Here is a 23346-nt window from a genome sequence, read left to right as displayed (position 1 = left end):
TCATTACACAGGTGCACCTTGTGCTGGGGACAATAAGGCCACTCTAAAATGTGTAGTTTTGTCACAACACAATGCCACAGATGTCTAAAGTTGAGGGAGCGTGCAATTGACATGCTGACTGTAGAAATGTCCACCAGAGCTGTTGACAGAATTCAATGTTCATTTCTCTACCATAAGCCGCCTCACGTAGTTTTTTTTGAGAATTTGGCAGTATATCCGACTGACCTCACAACCACTGTCCACATGTAACCACGCCAACCCAGGACTTCCACGTCTGTCTTCTTCACCAGCAGGTTCGTCTGAGACCAGCTACCCGGACAGCTGACGAAACTAAGTATTTCTTTCTAGATTTAAAGCGTTCTGAAAAATGTACACAACATGCAATAATAAACTGAGTTCATAAGGAAATCAGTAAATTGAAATAAATTCATTAGGCCCTAAGCTATGGATTTAACATGACTGAGCAGGGGCACAACCATGGGTGGCCGGGCCTTGGCCAGATCCAGCCACTGAGTTTTCCCCACAAGTGCTTCATTAATCTGATTGCAAAAAATACATTTTGTAATGCAGGAAAAAGTCCAACTTGGATAATTGTCATGCTTGGGTTGGGTGGATGACACTTTGACAAGTGAAGTGGCTGACATTTCAAAAAGGTTCTATTAACCATAGTGATCTGGAAGTCTGGATAGGCCCTTTGACATTTTCAAATCCTTAAGGTCTTTCAGAATGATTTATCGTCAAATCAACTGTGGCTCGTTAAACACCCACACATTTGGTTATTAAATGTATTTATTCCTTTGCATTAAAATACTTTTAGTATTGACAAAATAAGTTTGACATCTTCTAAACACTTTTTAAATGTACAAAAATACCTTCTTTACAGAGGCTGCTGAAAACACCCTAGTGGTTTTCAAACAAGTAGAAAAATAAAAATAAACCTAAGCCAGGTAGAGAGGTCCAGTGTAAAGTTCACCAAACTGTACACCGACTAATCATAGCTCTTTGACAGTTGAATGTTGTCCTCCAGTTTGCATAGCTTCTATTGAACATTCTCAGTGATGGTTTTAAAAGCAATAATATTAAACAGCAAAGAAGTACTTGAGGGAGTACAGTACTAAGGTTTGGTTGGTGCGTAAATTCAGAGAAGTGTTCTAAGAAAATATGTAGATTCTGATTTGACAGAAACAGATGAGTGACTAAATGTAGCGTGGAACAGGACGATTACAGTATATATTTTGTTAGCTGGAGTTGTGAGACTGTGCCGACACGACAGTGTTCAACACTGAAATGTTTCACCAACCTTTGGAACCGCAGTCCAGAGAAATTTCTAGATGTTGTCTAGCAGTCTGCACACCATAGTCAATTCCATAAATAACTTAACTAAGAAGTAAAAAGACATATTGAATGCAACTTAGTCTGATATAAAAGGTAACAAGATGATGCTCAGATTAGTCCCTCAGCAGCCAGCTGGCGATGGAGCGAAGAAGTACGATGCCAGGAGGATGAGGTAGACCACCACCAGAGCAGTGCCTGACGAGAGGAAAACACAGTCCAATTTAACACTTAATCCACTAGAGGGCAGTTCTCTATCATGCTCAAATAATCAATATCCTACAATGACCGGCAACAGATGGACAAGGATGATTAGGTTGGATCAATGATCATTTCAACGTGTTCATTGATTACCCTAGCCTGTGTACAGTGTAGCTGACCGTTTCTGCATTGAACAACACTGTTGTTTACAATGCCACGTTGGCTGATGCAGAAACAGTCAGGCATACAGGTTGGGATGGATTGCTCTGAGGCAGACCCTCCAGTCGCGCCTTACCTTGGAAGTAGTCCGATTTGCCATCCATGAAGATGTAGTTGACGAGGACCACGCTGAAGATGCTGGCCCACAGATGCAGGTCACAGAATATTAGCACAAAGCCCACATCCTGTCATAACACACACACAGGAAATCACTTGTCTGTTTTTACCATCAACATATTTATTTTCTATAGTCTCTCATGGTATAACTATGGTCTTTGGGTGAGTTGGCAAATCAAGTGAAAAAAACGTAATCCATCCATGAAAAATTAAGCGAAGCCAATTCAGAAAGGGAATCCGAGTGCCCGCCTTAGCTGACATCAGCTGAGAGTGCACCAATTAGATGCTACTTTAGTAACAATCACGCCTACCTTAGTTGGAGCTCCATTTAAGCTGACCAGGTTCTGCTCACACATCCTGCTGCATGGTGTTTCCTTTCTCAACTGGACTTATATTATTGATAGGTTATCTAGTGATAGGTACAGTCAAGGGGTAGTGTCTTACGTAGAAGGCGTTGAATAAAACAAGCAGGGGGATCTGGAGCATGCAGACCTGTACAGCGATGCAGCTGCCCACCTCCAGGCTGGGAAAAGCAACACAACAGAGGAGCTGTCAGTCAATCCCCATCAAACACTTTTTTCGGTCAGAGAATTCCTGCTAAGCAACAGGTCACCATTGCAGTTTTTACCCCGTCAGATCATGTGGTTAGGAAAAACAACTGTTCGTGACCTCAGTGAGGACTCACCTCAGACTGATGTTGTTCTGAAGGGCAAACTGGATCCCGTTGACAATCTCTGGGATCTCAGGTACCATGGCCAGCACTGTTACTCCTATGAAGTACTGATGAACAACGAGAGTGAGGGTCGAGAGGAGAGGGAGCGATAGGGAGATCATCATGATGACAAGACAACCGTGTGTGTGTGTGTGTGTGTGTGTGTGTGTGTGTGTGTGTGTGTGTATATATACACACAGTACCTGTGAGATATTGGGCTGACTCAGTATGGGCTGGATGTGTTCAGTGGTGACATCAGCGCAGGCTGACATCAGTAGAGTGGCTATGATGAGGATGGCCAGAGCTCTCCACCGAGACCAGTGGACAACTGCACCATGGTGACCGGTCACTGCAGACACAGACACACGCAGACACACACACACACGCGCGCAGACACACACGCGCAGACACACACACACACCAGACACACGCAGACACACGCAGACACACACATAGACTTATGGATGGCTGTTACTTATACAGTTTATAACTGTGTGTGTGTGTGTATTTTACCCTTACCCTCTCCCTCGCCAACGTGAATGTCGTAGATGTGTGAGTGTGTCTTCAGTGTGAAGATTAAACCAATGATGTAAGCAACAGGCAGAAGGAAGGAGACCGTGTACACCAGTGGCCTGAGACACACACACACACACACACACACACACACACACACACACACACACACACACACACACACACACACACACACACACACACACACACACACACACACACACACACACACACACACACACAAATAAAGATGAGTATTACAATTCTTTACAAAAGTACATATTTTTTTAATATTCACTCAGATCCTTGAGTTACAAAAAAAGTACTAATAATTTGGAGCAGAACCTCTCAACACTCACTGGATGTGGCTGTGGAACAAGGTGTAGTTGTTCTCACTCTGTTGGTAAGATGACAATATATCATCAGGTGATATACTCAGTACCACACGACTGTCTGATACAGTACTATACAGAAGAGTGTTTCTGTTACTTTGCGAAATTACAGTTTGACTATGTGTCCATTGATGATTGAATGTTACAGTTTGACTATGTGTCTGTTGATGATTGAATGTTACAGTTTGACTATGTGTCCATTGATGACTGAATGTTACAGTTTGACTATGTGTCTGTTGATGATTGAATGTTACAGTTTGACTATGTGTCCATTGATGACTGAATGTTACAGTTTGACTATGTGTCTGTTGATGATTGAATATTACAGTTTGACTATGTGTCCGTTGATGACTGAATGTTACAGTTTGACTATGTGTCTGTTGATGATTGAATGTTACAGTTTGACTATGTGTCCGTTGATGACTGAATGTTACAGTTTGACTATGTGTCTGTTGATGATTGAATATTACAGTTTGACTATGTGTCCGTTGATGACTGAATGTTACAGTTTGACTATGTGTCTGTTGATGATTGAATGTTACAGTTTGACTATGTGTCCGTTGATGATTGAATGTTACAGTTTGACTATGTGGCTGTTGATGATTGAATGTTACAGTTTGACTATGTGTCCGTTGATGACTGAATGTTACAGTTTGACTATGTGTCTGTTGATGATTGAATGTTACAGTTTGACTATGTGTCCATTGATGACTGAATGTTACAGTTTGACTATGTGTCTGTTGATGATTGAATATTACAGTTTGACTATGTGTCCGTTGATGACTGAATGTTACAGTTTGACTATGTGTCTGTTGATGATTGAATGTTACAGTTTGACTATGTGTCCGTTGATGATTGAATGTTACAGTTTGACTATGTGTCCGTTGATGATTGAATGTTACAGTTTGACTATGTGTCCGTTGATGACTGAATGTTACAGTTTGACTATGTGTCTGTTGATGATTGAATGTTACAGTTTGACTATGTGTCTGTTGATGATTGAATGTTACAGTTTCACTATGTGTCTTGATGATTGAATGTTAGTTTGACTATGTGTCTGTTGATGATTGAATGTTACAGTTTGACTGTCTGTTGATGACTGAATGTTACAGTTTGACTATGTGTCCGTTGATGACTGAATGTTACAGTTTGACTATGTGTCCGTTGATGACTGAATGTTACAGTTTGACTATGTGTCCGTTGATGACTGAATGTTACAGTTTGACTATGTGCCTGTTGATGATTGAATGTTACAGTTTGACTATGTGTCCGTTGATGATTGAATGTTAGTTTGACTATGTGGCTGTTGATGATTGAATATTACAGTTTGACTATGTGTCCGTTGATGATTGAATGTTACAGTTTGACTATGTGTCTGTTGATGATTGAATGTTAGTTTGACTATGTGTCTGTTGATGATTGAATATTACAGTTTGACTGTGTCCGTTGATGATTGAATATTACAGTTTGACTGTGTCCGTTGATGACTGAATGTTACAGTTTGACTATGTGTCTGTTGATGATTGAATGTTACAGTTTGACTATGTGTCTGTTGATGATTGAATGTTACAGTTTGACTATGTGTCTGTTGATGATTGAATGTTACAGTTTGACTATGTGTCTGTTGATGATTGAATGTTAGTTTGACTATGTGTCTGTTGATGATTGAATGTTACAGTTTGACTGTGTCTGTTGATGACTGAATATTACAGTTTGACTGTGTCCGTTGATGACTGAATGTTACAGTTTGACTATGTGTCCGTTGATGACTGAATGTTACAGTTTGACTATGTGTCTGTTGATGACTGAATGTTACAGTTTCACTATGTGTCCGTTGATGACTGAATGTTACAGTTTGACTATGTGTCCGTTGATGACTGAATGTTACAGTTTGACTATGTGTCTGTTGATGATTGAATGTTACAGTTTGACTGTGTCTGTTGATGACTGAATGTTACAGTTTGACTATGTGTCCGTTGATGACTGAATGTTACAGTTTCACTATGTGTCTGTTGATGACTGAATGTTACAGTTTGACTATGTGTCCGTTGATGACTGAATGTTACAGTTTGACTATGTGTCCGTTGATGACTTTGTTGATGATTGAATGTTACAGTTTGACTGTATCCAGTGCTGTGTGAGCATGACTAAGCGTTACTGACCAGGTCGTAGTGACAGTTGCGGCAGACGAAGGACCCGCTGGTGGTGTTGCCCCCTGTAGAATTGGTGCAGTTGTCACACACCAGGTTCCCATACGCCTTAGAGAACAGCGTGGGGGCAAACACACCTACAGAAACAGGATGAGGAGAGGGTAAGCCAGGGGAATAAAACCTTTGAGGATATGTGGGGATTAGGTTTAGAATTGAGGGTCTTGGGTACGGGGTGAGAACGGAGTTAGGGGTTAGAGGAGGTGTTGTGGTTTAGAGTTGAAGGTCTTGGATACAGGGTGAGGAATACGGACGAAGGGAGGAGTTGGTGGTGAGGTCTGGACTCACCTCCCACAGAGATGAAGAGCAAGGCAGAACTGACCCCAGCTGAACGACTGTTAAACCTCTGCTCCCTGTGTCTCAGCCCTCCTATGATCATACAGATCCCCTAGAGAGGTAAGACAGAGTGAGCAAGAGTGGGTGGTTGGGGGAGGAGTAAGCAAAAAAAGAGGAAGAAGGAAAAAGAGACGTATTACATTTCAGTGTTTGTGTGTTTAGGTGTGTGTGTGTGTGTGTGTGTGTGTGTTTATGTGTGTGTGTGACTCACAGGGATGAAGAGGATGCAGCCCAGCAGGGTGCCGGTGAGGGCAGATTTAACTATCTCCTGCAGACAGGCATTACCAGCGCGGTGACCCCTCAGCAGGGCTGTGATATAGAAGGTCATCTCTGTGATGGAGCCAAAGGTTGCATTCACCACTGCCCCCACCGCAAAGTTGCTCTGGGCAGAGATACTGCAGAAGTGATAAGGGGCATTGTTCATATGACTTTGTTGTGGCCAATTGTTTTTATTCAGCTTTAAAATCAAGGGTAATACGAGTATTCCTAGTCATGTTTGCTCCTCAAGTATACATGTACTGTATGCATGTTTGTTTATGTGAATATGTAGGGGAGAGTGGGGTAAGATGAGCCATTTTTTTTTCTTCATTCAGCATCACTCTGTCAAGGGAAATATAGTATCCATTCTAACAAAGATATCTGTCAGGATGCTGTGTATCCCTGGAAATAAATCAGAATTCATGTAAACATTACAGTTTTGAAAACATAGCTTGTCCAAAAAAAGTTGTCTCTTGGCACAATTTACCCCGGGTATTGCCAGCTACACATTTCTGTACCAAATGAAATATTATCACTGCCTTTTTAAAACCATGTATATCCTCATTTCCAAAACACCATTCAACACAATCAAAATAGCTTTTTTGTCTTTGAATCATTTTAACCCAATGAGTCCCACCGTAACACCGGCGCGTTTTGGACTTCTAACCCCTTTATAACATAGTGTGTACGAGCTGCATACATACTTATGGGTTGTACCATTGGATCAATCAATTTCTTCTGCATCCGGAAATACCAACCATTAATGGGGGCTGAGCTAGAGCGGGGCCGGCTCTTTTTACAAAAACGTCTGTCGAGAGAATGGTTTGAGCTACAAACTATTAAAAGCTAACCATGAAAAGCTGAGACTCACAAACAGGTAACATGTTTTGCTCACAAGAGTCGTTAGAAGGTGAGGGGTTCTTCTACATAGAAGATCACAGGAAATCCCAGGACACATATACTGTAATAAGCTCACATAGTTGCTGTCACAAACTCCACAGAGATGTCACTGACTAGTTGTATATTAGGTAGGCTAGTTGAGAACTTGTTCTCAACTAGCCTACCTGGTTAAATAAAGGTGAAATATATATATTTTTTTAAATATTCATTTCCCAGGGAGCAAACAATTGCTGTACTTACAGCACTCATTTGTCAATATGACTCATGAATGTAACTGTTTAATATCAAATAGTTTTGTGCTATACTTGTAGCCCTGGTTGTCCTGAGAAGAAAGTTGTAAAACACTTCAATGTGAGGCTAAATATAAGGTCTGGACATGCAGCTAATAGAAAGTTAGATAAATGAAAAGACCATTGTTGCTGCTGTCTCAGGACTGATAGGGTTATTAAGCATATTATAACACAGACTTAACGCCTAACAAACACTTTGTACTTTTTTTGTACACTTTAAACACAGGCCCTGTTGTTACCTCATAATCCCAGTGATAATGACTTGCATTACACCTGGGAAGAAAACACTAACATTTACTCAACTTTCCATTGGCTCAACTTACCCCAAGGCAAACATTTTTACTATTAGCCCACACAGCTACAAGGATGTATTTTCATGCTAGGTTTAGGACATCATATAGAAGCTTATAGAGACCCCAACTGAAATATAGAACAATCTTAAATGATCTACTTTGGTTTAAATACAAACACCATTTAACCTCTAACACAAATTCCTTTGATTTAGTGAAAATGTTTTTTTTGGGGACTGAACTTGCTTACCACTTTTTCCATGTGGTTTCTTCCTTCACAGACTCCATGAAATGATGACCCCTTCCAAATATTTGGTTAAATTGTTCAGTTTGTGTATGGTTTCCTAGAAACAAGGGTGGCTCAACATACCCCACTCTCCCCTACAGTATTTGTGTGTGAGTGCGTGTGCTGACCTGGCGATGCCCATGCCGATGTAGTAGGACAGAGGAATGATGGAGCCGACTGCTGTGGCAAACTTGACCTCAGAGCTGGCAAACTGGTTTCCTTTATCTACATAGCCAATCACCAGGGACACTATCACCAGGGGAAGGAGGTCTGATGAAGGGGATAAGGAATTCAACATGTAAAATGTCAATCAAATGACTGGTCCAAAAACAACAACCCCAAGTCCTTTTGGCCCCAACACAATAGGCCTTGTGATAAAGGATACTGACAGCGAACACATTGATCCCATCCACAGTGTATTTGTAGTAATACCAGTTGACCGCGTGGTAGCAGCACAGCAGCGCTCGAGTCTCACAACCCTGAGGCTGGAAGTCATACAGGATATTACGGTTAGTAATAATACATGGCTTCTTTACTGAGACCTAATCTAGAAAATGTTATTCATTTTATCAGCTGCTCACCAGGGCCTTAGATTTTCTAAAACAGGTGTGTTACAGCAGGGTTGGAACAAAAGCCTGCATAGCCAGCTCCCAATGAGGAGATCTTGACTGTACCTGGCTTAAATGATCAGCGCCCTGTCTGCCTGCCTGCCCCTACCTTCCTCTTTGAGCAGGTGGAGACGGAGAGGTTCTCAGGGGGCATGAGGAGGATGGAGGCCAGGGTCCGGGCGTTCATCTTGGCCACGGGAATGGTGAACACCAGCAGCCAGGAGATCAGGCAGGCCAGGGAGTGAACCACAGCCAGCAAAGGATAACCCAACAGCAGCCACACATACGTGCCCACACGATGCTACACAGGAGAGAGGAGACAGATAGAAGGTATACATCGCACGGAGTGGCTGCAGATCCAACCTTTCTGGACCCCTCTTCCCGACAACTAAAGGTCTCGAAACTTCTGCGCATGTGCAGGACACTACTCTGCTCTACTCGTAGATAACAGGCTACCCATGGTGAATGGTGCTCGTTTAATAAAGTTAGATCAAAGCTGAATGAATCAATGTCTGCAATATCACATAATGATAGCATTCTACATAACAGAACTGAATATAATAGCATAGTATAAAGTTACTCTGAGACAAAAAAACACCACCTCAATTCTTATGAGATTTTAGGATGATTGTGCGAAGGGACGAAGATTTTCGCATGTGGCCAACAGCGCACGCCACTAGGCAAAATACGTGCTTTGATTGAAACTAAACACCGGTAGGCTATGCTACTGTATACAGGTGCTGCATGGACGTTTCACCAGTAAAACTTGAATAATTATCATTCACAATTGACAGTGGGAAATGTGAAGGGAGGGTGACCACACAAAATGTGTGCGTAAAGAAAAAGTAAACAAACATGAAAGGTTAGCAGAAAGGTACAGCAAGCTCATTGACGACTACAAGAAGCGTTTGTCTCCGTAGTTATCTTGGCCAAAGGCTGCGCCACCAAGTACTAGCGCCGGCGTGCCAATTCTATTGTCCATGCCATTTGTCTTTATTTTCTAAATCAAATGTGTAAACTTAAGTTCAGAAAAATAAAATTGGTTCTGCAATGTTGAAAATCCAATAACAAGGTGTGGTGACCAAAAGTTTGTTATATTTTATTTTAGTAGAAATTGGGAATTATTTAAGAAAAGTGCAAGGGTGTCAATATATTTGTCCGCAACTGTATATAAGCCCCCACATCACACATCAGGCTCTTACCCAGTAGGGCTTGTGCTGCGGTGGCCCCTGTAGCAGGTCTGGGATGGGCTCTTCAGTGGGTGATGGCAGGAGGATGGGAGAAGCGTCCTCGTTGTCCTCCACATCCTCTGGGATGGCCTCACAGTGGGGGAACCTCCCACAGCACCTCCCTACACCTCCTCCCAACTAGAGGGGGAACACAGGAGAGTTTAGCCCAGACACAACATTCATTCTCTTAGAGGACAACGTCTGTCTGTCTGTCTAATCTATGCCCTATAAGTCATCATATGTTGAACAATGTTCAACAATCTAGCTGTATTCTAGCTATTTTATATGCTTCGATAACATAGACCTTTAAGTCTACATGATTGTTGTGGACATTTGCCTTTAATGACCAGTCAGATTAAGTGGGTGTTATGAGGTGAATGGCTTGTGGTGGGGAAAGGAAACCGGGACTTCTGCTACACAGCCACCACAGACAAACAGACAGGAAGTGAAGACAGGAGCTGAAACAGATGTTGTGTATCTTAACAGTTTTAACTGACTTCCTCTAAACTGATCTTTTCCAGTGGAAGCAATGTGATGGACAAAACACTTATTACTGTACCTCCTGTATGGACTTCCCAAATGGCCATAAGAAATACCAAGACAACTTCCAGCACATCTTCCCTAAAAGCAGAGAGGGAGAGAGAGCGAGAGAGACTCAATCATATCTAAAGGAATCATATGTTAGGATGGCAGTATGTGATAATCCCACCCTCCACAAGATACAAAGGTTTCATCTCAGATTGGAGTCCACCAATTCAATTGATAATCAAAAATGTATTATCGAAAATAATGGTGCCGGAGGGGATGGCTGCCGTTTTATGATTCCCTAACCAATTGTGCTATTGTGTGTGTTTTTTTGCGTTATTTGTAACTTATTTTGTACATAATGTTTCTGCCACCGTGTTTTATGACTGAAAATAGCTGCTAGATATCAGGACAGTGATTACTCACCCTGTACTGGAGGAATACCTTTTCTTTGATGAGTCAGACAGGAAGGATTTACTTCAGACGTTGGATAATAAAATATACGAGCTATGAGCACGTACATCCTACCAACCGAACATTAAAAACTGTAATATCTTATGTTTCACCGAGTCGTGGCTGAACGACGACATGAATAACATTCAGCTGGCGGGTTTTAAGCTTTTTCGGCCGGATAGAACAATGGCCTCTGGTAAGACAAGGGGTGGGGGTCTATGTATATTTGGAAACAACAGCTGGTGCATGAAATCTAAGGATACAAAGGGAAGCACAGCTGTGAGCTGCCCAGTGACACGAGCCGACCAGACGAGTTAAATTACTTCTATGCTCGCTTCGAGGAAGGTAACACTGAAACATGTATGAGAGCATCAGCTGTTCTGGACGACTGTGTGATCACACTCTCCGATGTGAGTAAGACCTTTAAACAGGTCAACATTCACAAGGCCGCAGGGCCAGATGGATTACCAGGACGTATACTCCGAGCATGCGCTGACCAGCTGGCAAGTGTCTTCACTGACATTTTACACCTAATACCAACATACCTAATACCAACATGTTTCAAGCAGACTCCCATAGTCCCTGTGCCCAAGAACACTAAGGTAACCTGTCTAAATGACTACCGACCCGTAGCACTCACATTTGTAGCCATGACGTGCTTTGAAAGGCTGGTCATGGCTCACATCAACACCATTTTCCCAGAAACCCAATCCAATTTGCATACCGCCCCAACAGATACATAGATAATGCACTCTCTATTGCACTCAACACTGCCCTTTCCCACATGGACAAAAGGAACACCTATGTGAGAATGCTATTCATTGAACGCTGAGCTGTAGTCAACACCATAGTGCCCTCAAATCTCATCACTAAGCTAAGGACCCTGGGACTAAACACCTCCCTCTGCCACTGGATCCTGGACTTCCTGACAGGCCGCCCCCAGGTGGTAAGGGTAGGTAACAACACATCCGCCACGCTGATCCTCAACATGGGGGCCGCTCAGGGGTGTGTGCTCAGTCCCCTCCTGTACTCCCATGACTGCATGGCCAGGCACGACTCCAACACCATCATCAAGTTTGCCGATGACACAACAGTGGTAGGCCTGATCACCGACAATGATGCCTATAGGGAGAAGGTCAGAGACCTGGCCATGTGGTACCAGGACAACCACCTCTCCCTCAACGTGATCAAGACAAAGGAGATGATTGTGGACTACAGGAAAAGGAGGACCCGAGCACGCCCCCATTCTCATCGACGGGGCTGTAGTGGAGCAGGTTGAGAGCTTCAAGTTCCTTGGTGTCCACATCACCAACAAACAATCATGGTCCAAACACACTAAGACAGTCGTGAAGAGGGCACGACAAAGCCTATTCTCCCTCAGCAGACTGAAAAGATCTGGCATGGGTCCTCAGATCCTCAAAAGGTTCTACAGCTGCACCATCGAGAGCATCCTGACTGGTTGCATCACTGCCTGGTATGGCAACTGCTCAGCCGTCCACAGCAAGGCACTACAGAGGGTAGTGCGTACGACCCAGTACATTACCAGGGGCAAGCTTCCTGCCATCCAAGACCTCTATACCAGGCGGTGTCAGAGGAAGGCCCTAAAAATTGTCAAAGACTCCAGCCACCCTAGGCTGTTGTCTCTGCTACCGCACGGCAAGCAGTACCGCAGCACCAAGTCCAGGTCCAAAAGGCTTCTTAACAGCTTCTACCCCTAAGCCATAAGACTCCTAAACAGCTAATCAAAGGGCTACCCAGACCCCTCTTTTACGCTGCTTCTACTCTGTTTACTATCTATGCATAGTCACTTTAACTCCACCTACATGTACATATTACCCCAATTACCTCGACTAACCGCTGCCCCTGCACATTGACTCTGTACCCGTACCCCCTGTAGATGGCCTCGCTGTTGTTATTTTACTACTGCTGTTTAATTATTTGTTACTTTTGTTTTCAATTTTTTGGACTTATCTATTTTTTCTGAAAACTTCTTAAAACATTGTTGGTTAAGGGCTTGTAAGTAAGCATTTCACTGTAAGGTGAAGGGTTTGTACCTGTTTGTACCTATTGTATTCGGCGTATGTGACAAATAAAATGTGATAACAGTACTGCTAAAGGATATCCATACCATATGGTACTCCAATGATGGTGATGAACATCAGTATGCTGACCAGGAGGTAGACCAGAGACACCCACCAGCCAAACAACAGCACATACACCACATTTCCACAGGTGATCAGATGACCTAACAGCACAGAGACACAGACAGAGAAATTAGTGATGGCGACATGTAGTCCTATTCAAGCCATGATTGAGGACTTCAGGGTTTGTACTGAGTATCACAGTGACATCTATAGAGTTGACTACTTCTCCTCCTTACAAGCACAAATACACACACAAACACTCACCTGTGTGTGGTTTGATGACGTTGAGCTCCGAATAGAGCTCCTTGACCACATCCGACCTGTCCTCAAAGGGACGCTCCGTCACATGACTCTTCCACTTCCTAAATCCAAACTAAAACACGCACACACACACATGATTTAGACAGTTCATTTCAACCTCCACCGTACAAAACATACTTTCTAACTTCAAATTTAGTGAATATTTGTTTTCATTTCAACAACTCTACTTGTGATGTGCTAGACACCCTGGCAATTCAGCAGTTAAAACAATGACAAAGCGTTCTCCCCACCACTATTTTAGTAAAAAGCGGGGGATAAGGCTGGAGAAATGTAACAACTCTCAAATTCAACGACAGAGCGATGGATGCAAGGAATGACCATGATATCAAAATGATCGTTTTATCCATGTTAACATTTTATTGTAGTGAGCTAAATCAGGGTCACAGATGTTTCTTGGTAGTCTTAAACAAATCTTCTTTGAAACAAATGTATACGCCTCACACACATGGTGACGGGTTTAAAAAAAGAAGACACCTGTACCATGTCAGATATAGAGTTGACATGTTGAGTTTGCATCCCAATATTACACTTTATATATAGTGCATTCGGAAAGTATTCAGACCCCTTAACTTTTATCACATTTTGTTACGTTACAGACTTATTCTAAAATGGATTAAAATAGTTTTTCCCCCATCAATCTACATACAATAACCCATAATGACAAAGCAAAAACAGGTTTTTAGAAATTTTGGCAAATTCATAAAAAATAATAAAATAAAAAAAATGCACTTGGCCTCCTGAGTGGGGCAGCGGACTAAGGCACTGCATCGCAGTGCTAGAGGTGTCACTACAGATCCAGGTACGAGCCCGGGCTGTGTCGGGATGTCCTTGTCCCATCGCGCTATAGCGACTCCTGTGGCGAACTGGGCGCATGCACACTGACACGGTCGCCAGTTGTATGGTGTTTCCTCCGACACATTGGTGCGGCTGGCTTCCGGGTTAAGCAAGCAGTGTGTCAAGAAGCAGTGCGGCTTGGCAGGGTCGTGTTTCAGAGGACATATGTCTCTTGACCGTACGGGAGTTGGAGCGATGGGCCAGGCTGTGACTACCAATTGGATATCATAAAATTGGGGAGAAAAAGGGGTAAAAAGTTAAAAAAAAATAAACTACCAAAATAATCCTTAATTATTACATTTACATAAGTATTCAGACCCTTTACTCAGTACTTTGTTAAAGCACATTTGGCAGCGATTACAGCCTCAAGTCTTCTTGGGTATGACGCTACAAGCTTGGCACACCAGTATTTGGGGAGTTTCTCCCATTCTTCTCTGCAGATCCTCTCAAGCTCTGTCAGGTTGGACGGGGAGCGTGGCTGCGCAGCTATTTTCAGGTCTTTCCTGTTCGACCGGGTTCAAGTCCGGGCTCTGGATGGGCCACTCAAGGACATTCAGTCCTGAAGCAACTCCTGTGTTCTTGGCTGTGTGCTTAGGGTTGTTTATTTTTTGGAAGGTGAACCTTCGCCCTAGTCTGAGGTCATGAGCGGTCTGGAGCAGGTTTTCATCACGGATCTTTCGGTACTTTGCTCCGTTCATCTTTCCCTCAATCCTGACTAGTCACCCAGTCCTTGCCCCTGAAAAACATCCCCACAGCATGATGCTGCCACCACCATGCTTCACCGTAGGGATGGTGCCAGGTTTCCTCCAGACGTGACGCTTGGCATTCAGACTAAAGAGTTCAAGCTTGGTTTCATCAGACCAGAGAATCTTGTTTCTCATGGACAGAGTCTTTAGGTGCCTTTTGGCAAACTCCAAGCGGGCAGTCATGTGCCTTTTACTGAGGGGTGGCTTCTGTCTGGCCACTCTACCATAAAGGCCTGATTGGTGGAGTGCGGCAGAGATGGTTGTCCTTCTGAAAGGTCCTCCCATCTCCACAGAGGAACTCTGGAGGCTCCGTCAGAGTGACCATTGGGTTCTTGGTCACCTCCCTGAACAAAGCCCTTCTCCCCCAATTGCCCAGTTTGGCTAGGCGGCCAGCTTTGGGAAGAGTGTTGGTGGTTCCAAACATCTCCCATTTAAGAATGATGGAAGCCACTGTGTTCTTGGGGACCTTCAATGCTGCAGACATTTTTGGTACCCTTCCCCAGATCTATGCCTCGACACAATCCTGTCTTGGAGCTCTATGGACAATTCCTTCGACCTCATGGCTTGGTTTTTGCTCTGACATGCACTGTCAACTGTCGGACCTTATATAGACAGGTGTGTGCCTTTCCAAATGTCCAATCAATTGAATTGGTGGACTCCAATCAAGTTGTAGAAACATCGCAAGGATGATCAATGGAAACAGGATGCACCTGAACCTCAATTTAAAGTCTCATAACAAAGGGTCTGAATCCTTATGTAAGTAAGGTATTCGATTTGTTTTTATCCATTTTAGAATAAGGCTGTAACGTAACAAAACATGAAAAAGTCAAGGGGTCTGAATACTTTCCGAATGCACTGTATATGAATGCAGCTGCCACTGTATTGAAGCCATTGGACACAGTTTATTATAGTGCACTATGCTTCATTACCAGTGATAGGTTCAGTACACTGCATTCTGTGTGCATTCTCTTAAGTCTTGTAGATCAATGCACTGCTCTATTTTAGTTTATAAAGCCCTCGTGCAAACTTCTGCCATACCTTACATCACTGTTAAATTACAGACATACGAGTCACCAGACCGGATCACAGGGATGGCCAACTCTGGAGATCCTTTCGGTCTGCATTGAGTTAGGTAGATCTGCGTTTAGTTTCTTTTGCACCTTGTGGAATGATCTCTACAATTCTACAAAGTTGGATGTTTTGGTGCTGCTAGGACATTTCAGACAGTTGGTTGATTACTTTTTGACTGAGGAATGTGTTTGTATTTCAGGATCGTGTTTTGTTAGTGGCTTTTCTTATATTCCTTGTAAAAATTGTATGTTTTTATTGTGATGAAATTGTAAATATTGTGAATTTGTATGATTGTGTGCAGGGCTGCATCCCTGGGATGGATCACAATCTTTCATTCATCTGCAATGTTGTTTATTCTGCTTCATATACTATACTGTACTATACCCTGTAGTTGTTGGCTAGTTTGTTGGCCTCCACTTCGTTCTCTGCTCTGATAGTGGTCTTGTTGGTGGCATCCTCCCATACATCATCAGAGGCATGGGCGCCGAGTCCTGAAGGGTGAGATGTATTCAATCATGTTACAATCGAACTCTATTGAGGTTAATAATAACAACCAAAAGTTCATCTCTGACCCGGTTCCATTTCAACCCCTAGTGCCCTCTCTTCTCCTAGTGCTAAAGTACCAAAATGTGACTGGACCTTGTACTCACGTGTGTGTGTGGACGGACATTTTGGCGTGTAGACACCTGGTCTGGAGAGGAGGGAGGGGGAAAGCGGGGGGGTGCAGGCATCCCTCAGCTCTGAGGGCAGGCTGGCCACACACAGCCGGTCACACATTGACCCGTGGAGGTGCCCTCCCCGGTGATCTTGGTCCCATGGAGAATCTGCAGGGAGTGGACGAGGAGAGGAGATGTAAGCAATGGCACAAGAGGTTCTGGCCATGACCCAAAGTGTTTGGTAAACACTGGTCTAGCGTGTGGTGTTCTGGTGGAACTTGAGAGACATGTTAAGACTGTAGGTCAGAGACAATGACCCTGTACTTCATGTCTGGAAGAGGAGGAGAGGCATGTGATTTAAGTTATAACACACTCGTGCTGGTCATAACTAAGTCTGAAGTGTGTCTTCGTCTGCACTGTATACTGGCTATAACAAGAGCTGTTGTTTCTAATTACTGCCACCTCCCACAGACAGACACACACAGCCACAGACAGATGGGCACAGACAGACATAAGCTGGGCTTGTTCACGGAGACAAAACTCTGCCGGAAACAAGACAGGCGTGCCTGCCTGGTCGGTTATGAGGAGCAATGCCCTCCACCGTGGACTTTTAGAATGTGCTTGATGATGGCAAATAAACTTTATGACCCAATACATTACACTATTTATTTAACCTTTATTCATCCAGGTAAGCAGTCATGCAATGCACTTAGGCCAAAGTGTGATCTAATGTTCCCCTGACTGGTTTTTCTGTACCGAGGCTTCTCATAGTCACAGTAGGCCTGCAGTAACACCTGCTAAACTGTGTACATGACCAATAACCTTTGATTTTAGTAAAATACAGAAGGATTAGTATCACTTCCCTTTACCATTATAAATACAAACTATGTTCTTGAACTTCCCCATCTTTCTGCCACAATGTCTTCAATGTCCCTTAAGGTCCTACAGTTTCAAATGTTACAAACATTCAATGATTCCTGTAAACAGACGAGGCAGACATTGCTCTGTGTAAACAGAGCAATGCCTGTTAGACTAAAATGAGTAGTAATCCTGAATAAAACCTAACCACACACTGACCAAAAAGTTATTTTGTTGGCATTTAAGCATGTCCCCATTACCAGTAAAACATAATAAAACCTATTTCTTTCACTTACTTACTGTCCTGTTTCGTTGTTCATTTGTTCAGTCTCAACCAGGATTTCATCATACATGTCAAGCAGTGAAGTTTCAGCTCTGTCTGTCCGTGGCCTCTCTTCCTCGGTGCGCACTGTCACTGTGTCCATTTCCATCTTGTCCAGCTGTGTCTGTAACATTTCACGTAAACCCGGTTTCTTGTCTGCATCGAAGTAGCGGTCCTTGTACCTAGCATCGAGCATGGTGGCGACACAGTAAAGTGGCTCAGAGAGAATGCTAAGGACCTTGGGACTAAACACCTCCCTCTGCAACTGGATCCTGGACTTCACTGATCCTCAACACTGGGGCCCATCAGGGGTGTGTGCTTAGTCCCCTCCTGTACTCCCTGTTCACCCACGACAGCGTGGCCAAACACGACTCCAACACCATCATTAAGTTTGCTGGCGACACAACAAAGGTAGGCCTGATCACCGACAACGATGAGAGGGAGGAGAGGAGGTTAGAGACCTGGCAGTGTGGTGCCAGGACAACAACCTCTCTTTCACTGTGAGCAAGACAAAGGAGCTGATCGTGGACTACAGGAAAAGGAGGGCCAAACAGGCCCCCATTAACATCGACGGGCTGTAGTGGAGCAGGTCGAGAGTTTCAAGTTCCTTGGTGTCCACATCACCAACGAACTATCATGGTCCAAACACACCGTGACAGTCGTGAAAAGGGCACGACAACACCTTTTCCCGCTCAGGAGACTTAAAAGACTTGGCATGGGTCCCCAGATCTTCAAAAAGTTCTACAGCTGCACCATCGAGAGCATCTTGACCAGTTGCATCACTGCCTGGTATGGGGCTGCAGGTAGCCTTTTATTTGCTTTTTATCATCTATGCATATGTAACAGTGTAGGTTCCGTCCCTCTATTCACCCCAACCCGGGCTCGAACCAGGGACCCTTACACACATCAACAACTGACACCCACGAAGCATCGTTACCCATCGCGCCACAAAAGCCGCGGCCCTTGCAACGCAAGGGGAAACCCTACTTCAGGTCTCAGAGCGAGTGACGTCACCGATTGAAACGCTATTAGCGCGCACCACCGCTAACTAACTAGCCATTTCACATCGGTTACACATAGTCACTTCACCCCTACTTACATGTACAAATTACCTTAACTAATCCGCACATTGGCTCGGTACCGGTACCCCCTGTATATACCCAGTCACTTGGGGGGCTCCCGAGTGGTGCAGCGGTCTAAGGTACTGCATCTCAGTGCTAGAGGCGTCACTAGACACCCAGGCTGAATCACAACCAGCCGTGATTGGGAGTCCCATAGGCGGTGCACAATTGGCCCAGCGTCATCCGGGTTTGGCCGGGGTAGGCCGTTATTGTAAATGAGAATTTGTTCATAACTGACTTGCCTAGTTAAAAAATATATATATAGCCTGTTATTTTATTGTGTTACTTTTTATAATTTTTCACTTCAGTTTATTTGGTAAATATTTTCTTAATTCTTTCTTGAACTGCACTGTTGGTTAAGGGCTTGTAAGTAAGCATTTCACTGTAAGCTTTACACATGTTGTATTCGGCGCATGTGACAAATAAAGTTTTATTTGATTCTAGACAATTCTGTGCTTCCAACTTTGTGGCAAGAGTTTGGGGAAGGCACTTTCCTGTTTCAGCATAGAATGCCCTCGTGCACAAAGCGAGGTCCATACAGAAATGGTTTGTCGAGATCGGTGTGGAAGAACTTGACTGGCCTGCACAGAGCCCTGACCTCAACCCCATCCAACACCTTTGGGATGAATTGGAACGCAGACTGTGAGTCAGGCCTAATCGCCCAAGATGAATGCTCTTGTGGCTGAATGGAAGCAAGTTCCCGCAGCAGTATTCCAACATCTAGTGGAAAGCCTTCCCAGAAGAGTGGAGGCTGTTATAGCAGCAAAAAAGGGGACCAACTCCATATTTATGCCCATGCTTTTGGAATGAGATGTTCGACGAGCAGGTGTCCACATACTTTTGGTCATGTAGTGTATGTATCCAACGGACTCATCCTACAAAGTAGGCTATGGCTTTGATCAGATACTTTCAAAATGCATCCTTCTGTCCTCCCTTCCTTCAATCACTGATATGACCACATAACTAGAATGAGATTATATTTCTATGGATATGACTGGGGATGATTGGGGTTGAGGAAAAGCAAAAAGTCCACAGTGTTATCACCTATCTAGTTATGTAAAAAAATAAAAACGGTATTATAGCCCAATCCAAAGGGGAGCAGTATAATGCATTCTAAAATTCTGAGCAGGACATTTGACACAAGGAACAGCGTGACAGGTGTCCGAGCATGTGTTGGTGACGGTGTTATAATACTATTGGTTTGTCGGGACTGATGGTTTGTTCATGTTTCTATGGTTGTCGTTAGACGGAGTAGGCCTACAGCTCCATCTAGTTGTCGTATCAGGGACAACAGTTGGTGACAACTAGCATTTTAAATCTAACCCTAACCCTTTTCCTAACCTTAATCTAATTCTCCTAACTTGCCATGTTAATTCTCCTAACTTGCTGCGTTGTTAGTTCTACTAATTTGCTATCCCTAACCTGCTATGTTAGTTCTAACCAGCTATGTAAACAAACCATCAGTCCCTACAAACCATCAGTATCACCACACCTGTTGCTAGCCCAAAGGCCGGCAGATGGTGATATTGAGTCATTTCCATTTTACAGTCTGCATTGTATGCAGCAGGCAATAAACCGTATCCCAGTGGACCGGTTCTTCCTCCATTCGGGCTGCAAAGGCATCGATTTCCTCCTTAACTATATTTAATGGCAAGAAGGCTGGCGAAAAAAACGGGGAAAATATGCGTACTTTCTTTATGAAACCCAATGTTCCACCACCATGCTAAAGTGGCTAATGCCTACAAACACTAATCCCAGATGTTGCATATCCCGTGCCGCCATCTGTTTGCAACCATCTGTTGTTTACAGCTAGTTGAACGCAGGCCGCGACATCAGGAAGTATCATTAGCATGGTGTTGAAAATGGTGTTTCATAAATAAAGTATGCATATTTTCAACAACATAAATACCTTCTCTCCATTAAATCTAGTTAAGGAGGAAATCAACGCCTTTGCAGCCTTAATGAAGAACGTTGTACATAGGAACCGGTCCAAGGTGGGATACCAGTGTATCGCCGGCTGCATACAACGCCTTTGGATGGTAAAATTAAACCAGATCTATATCGCCATCTGCCGTTTTGGCCTAACCTGTAGTGTATTCTCTGTGATCATACATCACAGGTTAATTCTCAGATTTTGATTTAAGTGACCACGACAATAATGTATTTATTCAGTAGTAACACGGTCAATATCAAAAAAGGATAGGCATTGGCAATGCACCTATCTTTTCCCTTTGTTCAATTTCTTGAAATTACACTGTAGCCTAATGTGCATGTATTAACATGTAGGTATTATTTCGCAGTAGGATTATTTATTATATGACATAGATTTTTTTTTAAAGCACATCGACGAGACTGAGTATATGGCTGGTGTGTTAGTTTACATAGCCTAAAAAAATAAAAAGTTTAGCATCGCACAACACTAGCTACATCAATAATAGGCTATTTAGCTCGGCCTCACCTTGACTGTCGATGGTTGGTCTCCGCCGTCGACTCTCTGTGTCTGTTGACATGTGTGGGCTCTAGAGAGACAACTCAGTCTCTCAGTCAGTTATAGTAATGGGTTCCATCACGCGCTTCTTGCTCAACCTTGTTGTACGACGGCCCGAGAGTTCTGAGCTCACGGATTAGGCAACATGGAATTGTGGGAAGCGTAGTGATTGCTGCACTATATAGGCTGTGTTGTAGGCTAGGCATGTAGACCTTTACTGGGAAGGTTTCCCTATTAATTTCCCATTCCTCGTAATACAGTTTGAGTGGGCATATGCCTACCTATCTCTTTGTCGCTCGATCGGGCTTTCATGTGCATCCTTTACACATTTACAAAGGAAGACGTGCAGCAATCTCCCCTCATCTGTGAATACTGAACTGAAAATGAGCATCGCATGATCATAGCCATAGAGAGAAAGCGTTTGTGTGTAAGTGTGTGCGTGCGTGCTCTCAGTGTCCGCAAACTTCTGAAAACATTTCAAACTTCTCAAAATCTTTCTAGTTAAGTCTCTTAGAGCTTTCCACATCTGGATTGTGCAACATTTGGCCATTATTCTTTAAAACAACTTTTAGGCTCTATCAAATTGGTTGTTGATCATTGCTAGACAACCATTTCCAGGTCTTGCCATAGATATTAAAGCATATTTAAGTCAAAACTGTAACTCAGCCACTCAGGAACATTCACTGTCTTCTTGGTAAGTAACTCCAGTGTAGATTTGGTCTTGTGTTTTAGGTTATTGTCCTGCTGAAAGGTGAGTTCATCTCCCAGTGTCTGGTGGACAGCAAGACTGAACCAGGTTTTACTCTAGGATTTTGCCTGTGCTTAGCTCCATTGCGTTTATTTTTCTTCCTGAAAAATTCCCCAGTCCTTAACATTTACAAGCATACTCATGACATGACTCATTTTAAGCTGTATTACTTTAGGGCCTTGTTGCAAACAGGATCTGTGTTTGAAATTCACTGCTCGACTAAGGGATCTTACAAATAATTGTATGTGTGGGGTACAGAGATGAGGTAGTCATTCAAAAATCATGTTAAACACTATTATTGCACACAGAGTGAGTCCATGCAACTTATTATGTGACTTGTTAAGCACATTTCTACTCCTCAACTTATTTAGGTGTGAATACTTTCTGAAGGCACTGTATAATTGATCCTGGCTTGGGCCAGATGAACATCAGATATTTACATCAGGGGAAGGTATTTGGTATTTTATTAGGATCCCCATTAGCTGTTGCAAAAGCATCAGCTACTCATACAGGGGTCCACACAAAACAATTACATAATACTGAACATTAATAGACAAGAACAACTCAAGGACAGAATTACATTAATAAAGCCTACATAACAATACATACACACAAACTATCTTGACTAAATAGGGGAGAGACATGGTGCCATGAGGTGTTTCTTTATCTGTTGTCTGAAACCAGGTTCACTGTTCATTTGAGCAGTAGGAGATGGAACGGAGTTCCATGCAATAATGGCTCTATATTCTTGAATTTGTTCTGGATTTGGGAACTGTGAAAAGACCCCTGGTGGCATGTCTGGTGGGGTACGTGTGTGTGTGTCAGAGCTGTGTGTAAGTTGACTATGTAAACAATTTGGGGTATTCAACACATTTCTTATTTTTATAAGAAGTTAAGGGTGGTTGGCTATAACAGGGTTGGATTTGCTGCACACTGCCATGCCAGCATGGGAAACATGCATGGTATCAGTGTGGAACTAAATATCATGGTGGAGGAAGGAGTCTCCTAATTATGTTAATTTGGTTGTAATCCGCAATAAATAATCAAAATAAATATTTTGCCTGTGAAATATTGTTCCATGTTTTGTGGTTTATCATCACTGTAAATATCCAGCAATAGTTACTGTGAAAACAGGTGTGGGAATAAAAATGAATTATGACTAGCAATTA

General features: G+C 43.2%; 1 protein-coding gene across 1 annotated transcript; it reads right to left on the bottom strand.

Annotated features, from left to right (window-relative positions):
• Window positions 1-771: 771 nt before the first annotated feature.
• cax2 (cation/H+ exchanger protein 2) lies at window positions 772-21729 on the bottom strand. Its single transcript, XM_014148382.3, has 20 exons — window positions 21400-21729; window positions 16635-16808; window positions 16369-16475; window positions 13277-13385; window positions 12997-13113; window positions 10450-10511; window positions 9864-10028; window positions 8771-8962; window positions 8439-8538; window positions 8182-8323; window positions 6241-6424; window positions 5982-6081; window positions 5649-5773; window positions 3454-3491; window positions 3101-3213; window positions 2785-2930; window positions 2555-2649; window positions 2314-2392; window positions 1829-1937; window positions 772-1530 (listed from the first exon to the last, which is right to left on the bottom strand). The coding sequence occupies exons 1-20, from the start codon at window positions 21449-21451 to the stop codon at window positions 1457-1459; spliced, it is 2283 nt and encodes a 760-aa protein (XP_014003857.3). The 5' UTR covers window positions 21452-21729; the 3' UTR covers window positions 772-1456.
• Window positions 21730-23346: the final 1617 nt, after the last annotated feature.

Source organism: Salmo salar, chromosome 16, assembly GCF_965601325.2.
Source record: "Salmo salar chromosome 16, fSalSal1, whole genome shotgun sequence".
Taxonomy (NCBI): Eukaryota; Metazoa; Chordata; class Actinopteri; order Salmoniformes; family Salmonidae; genus Salmo; species Salmo salar.
This window is presented reverse-complemented; position numbering and strand designations above follow the sequence as displayed.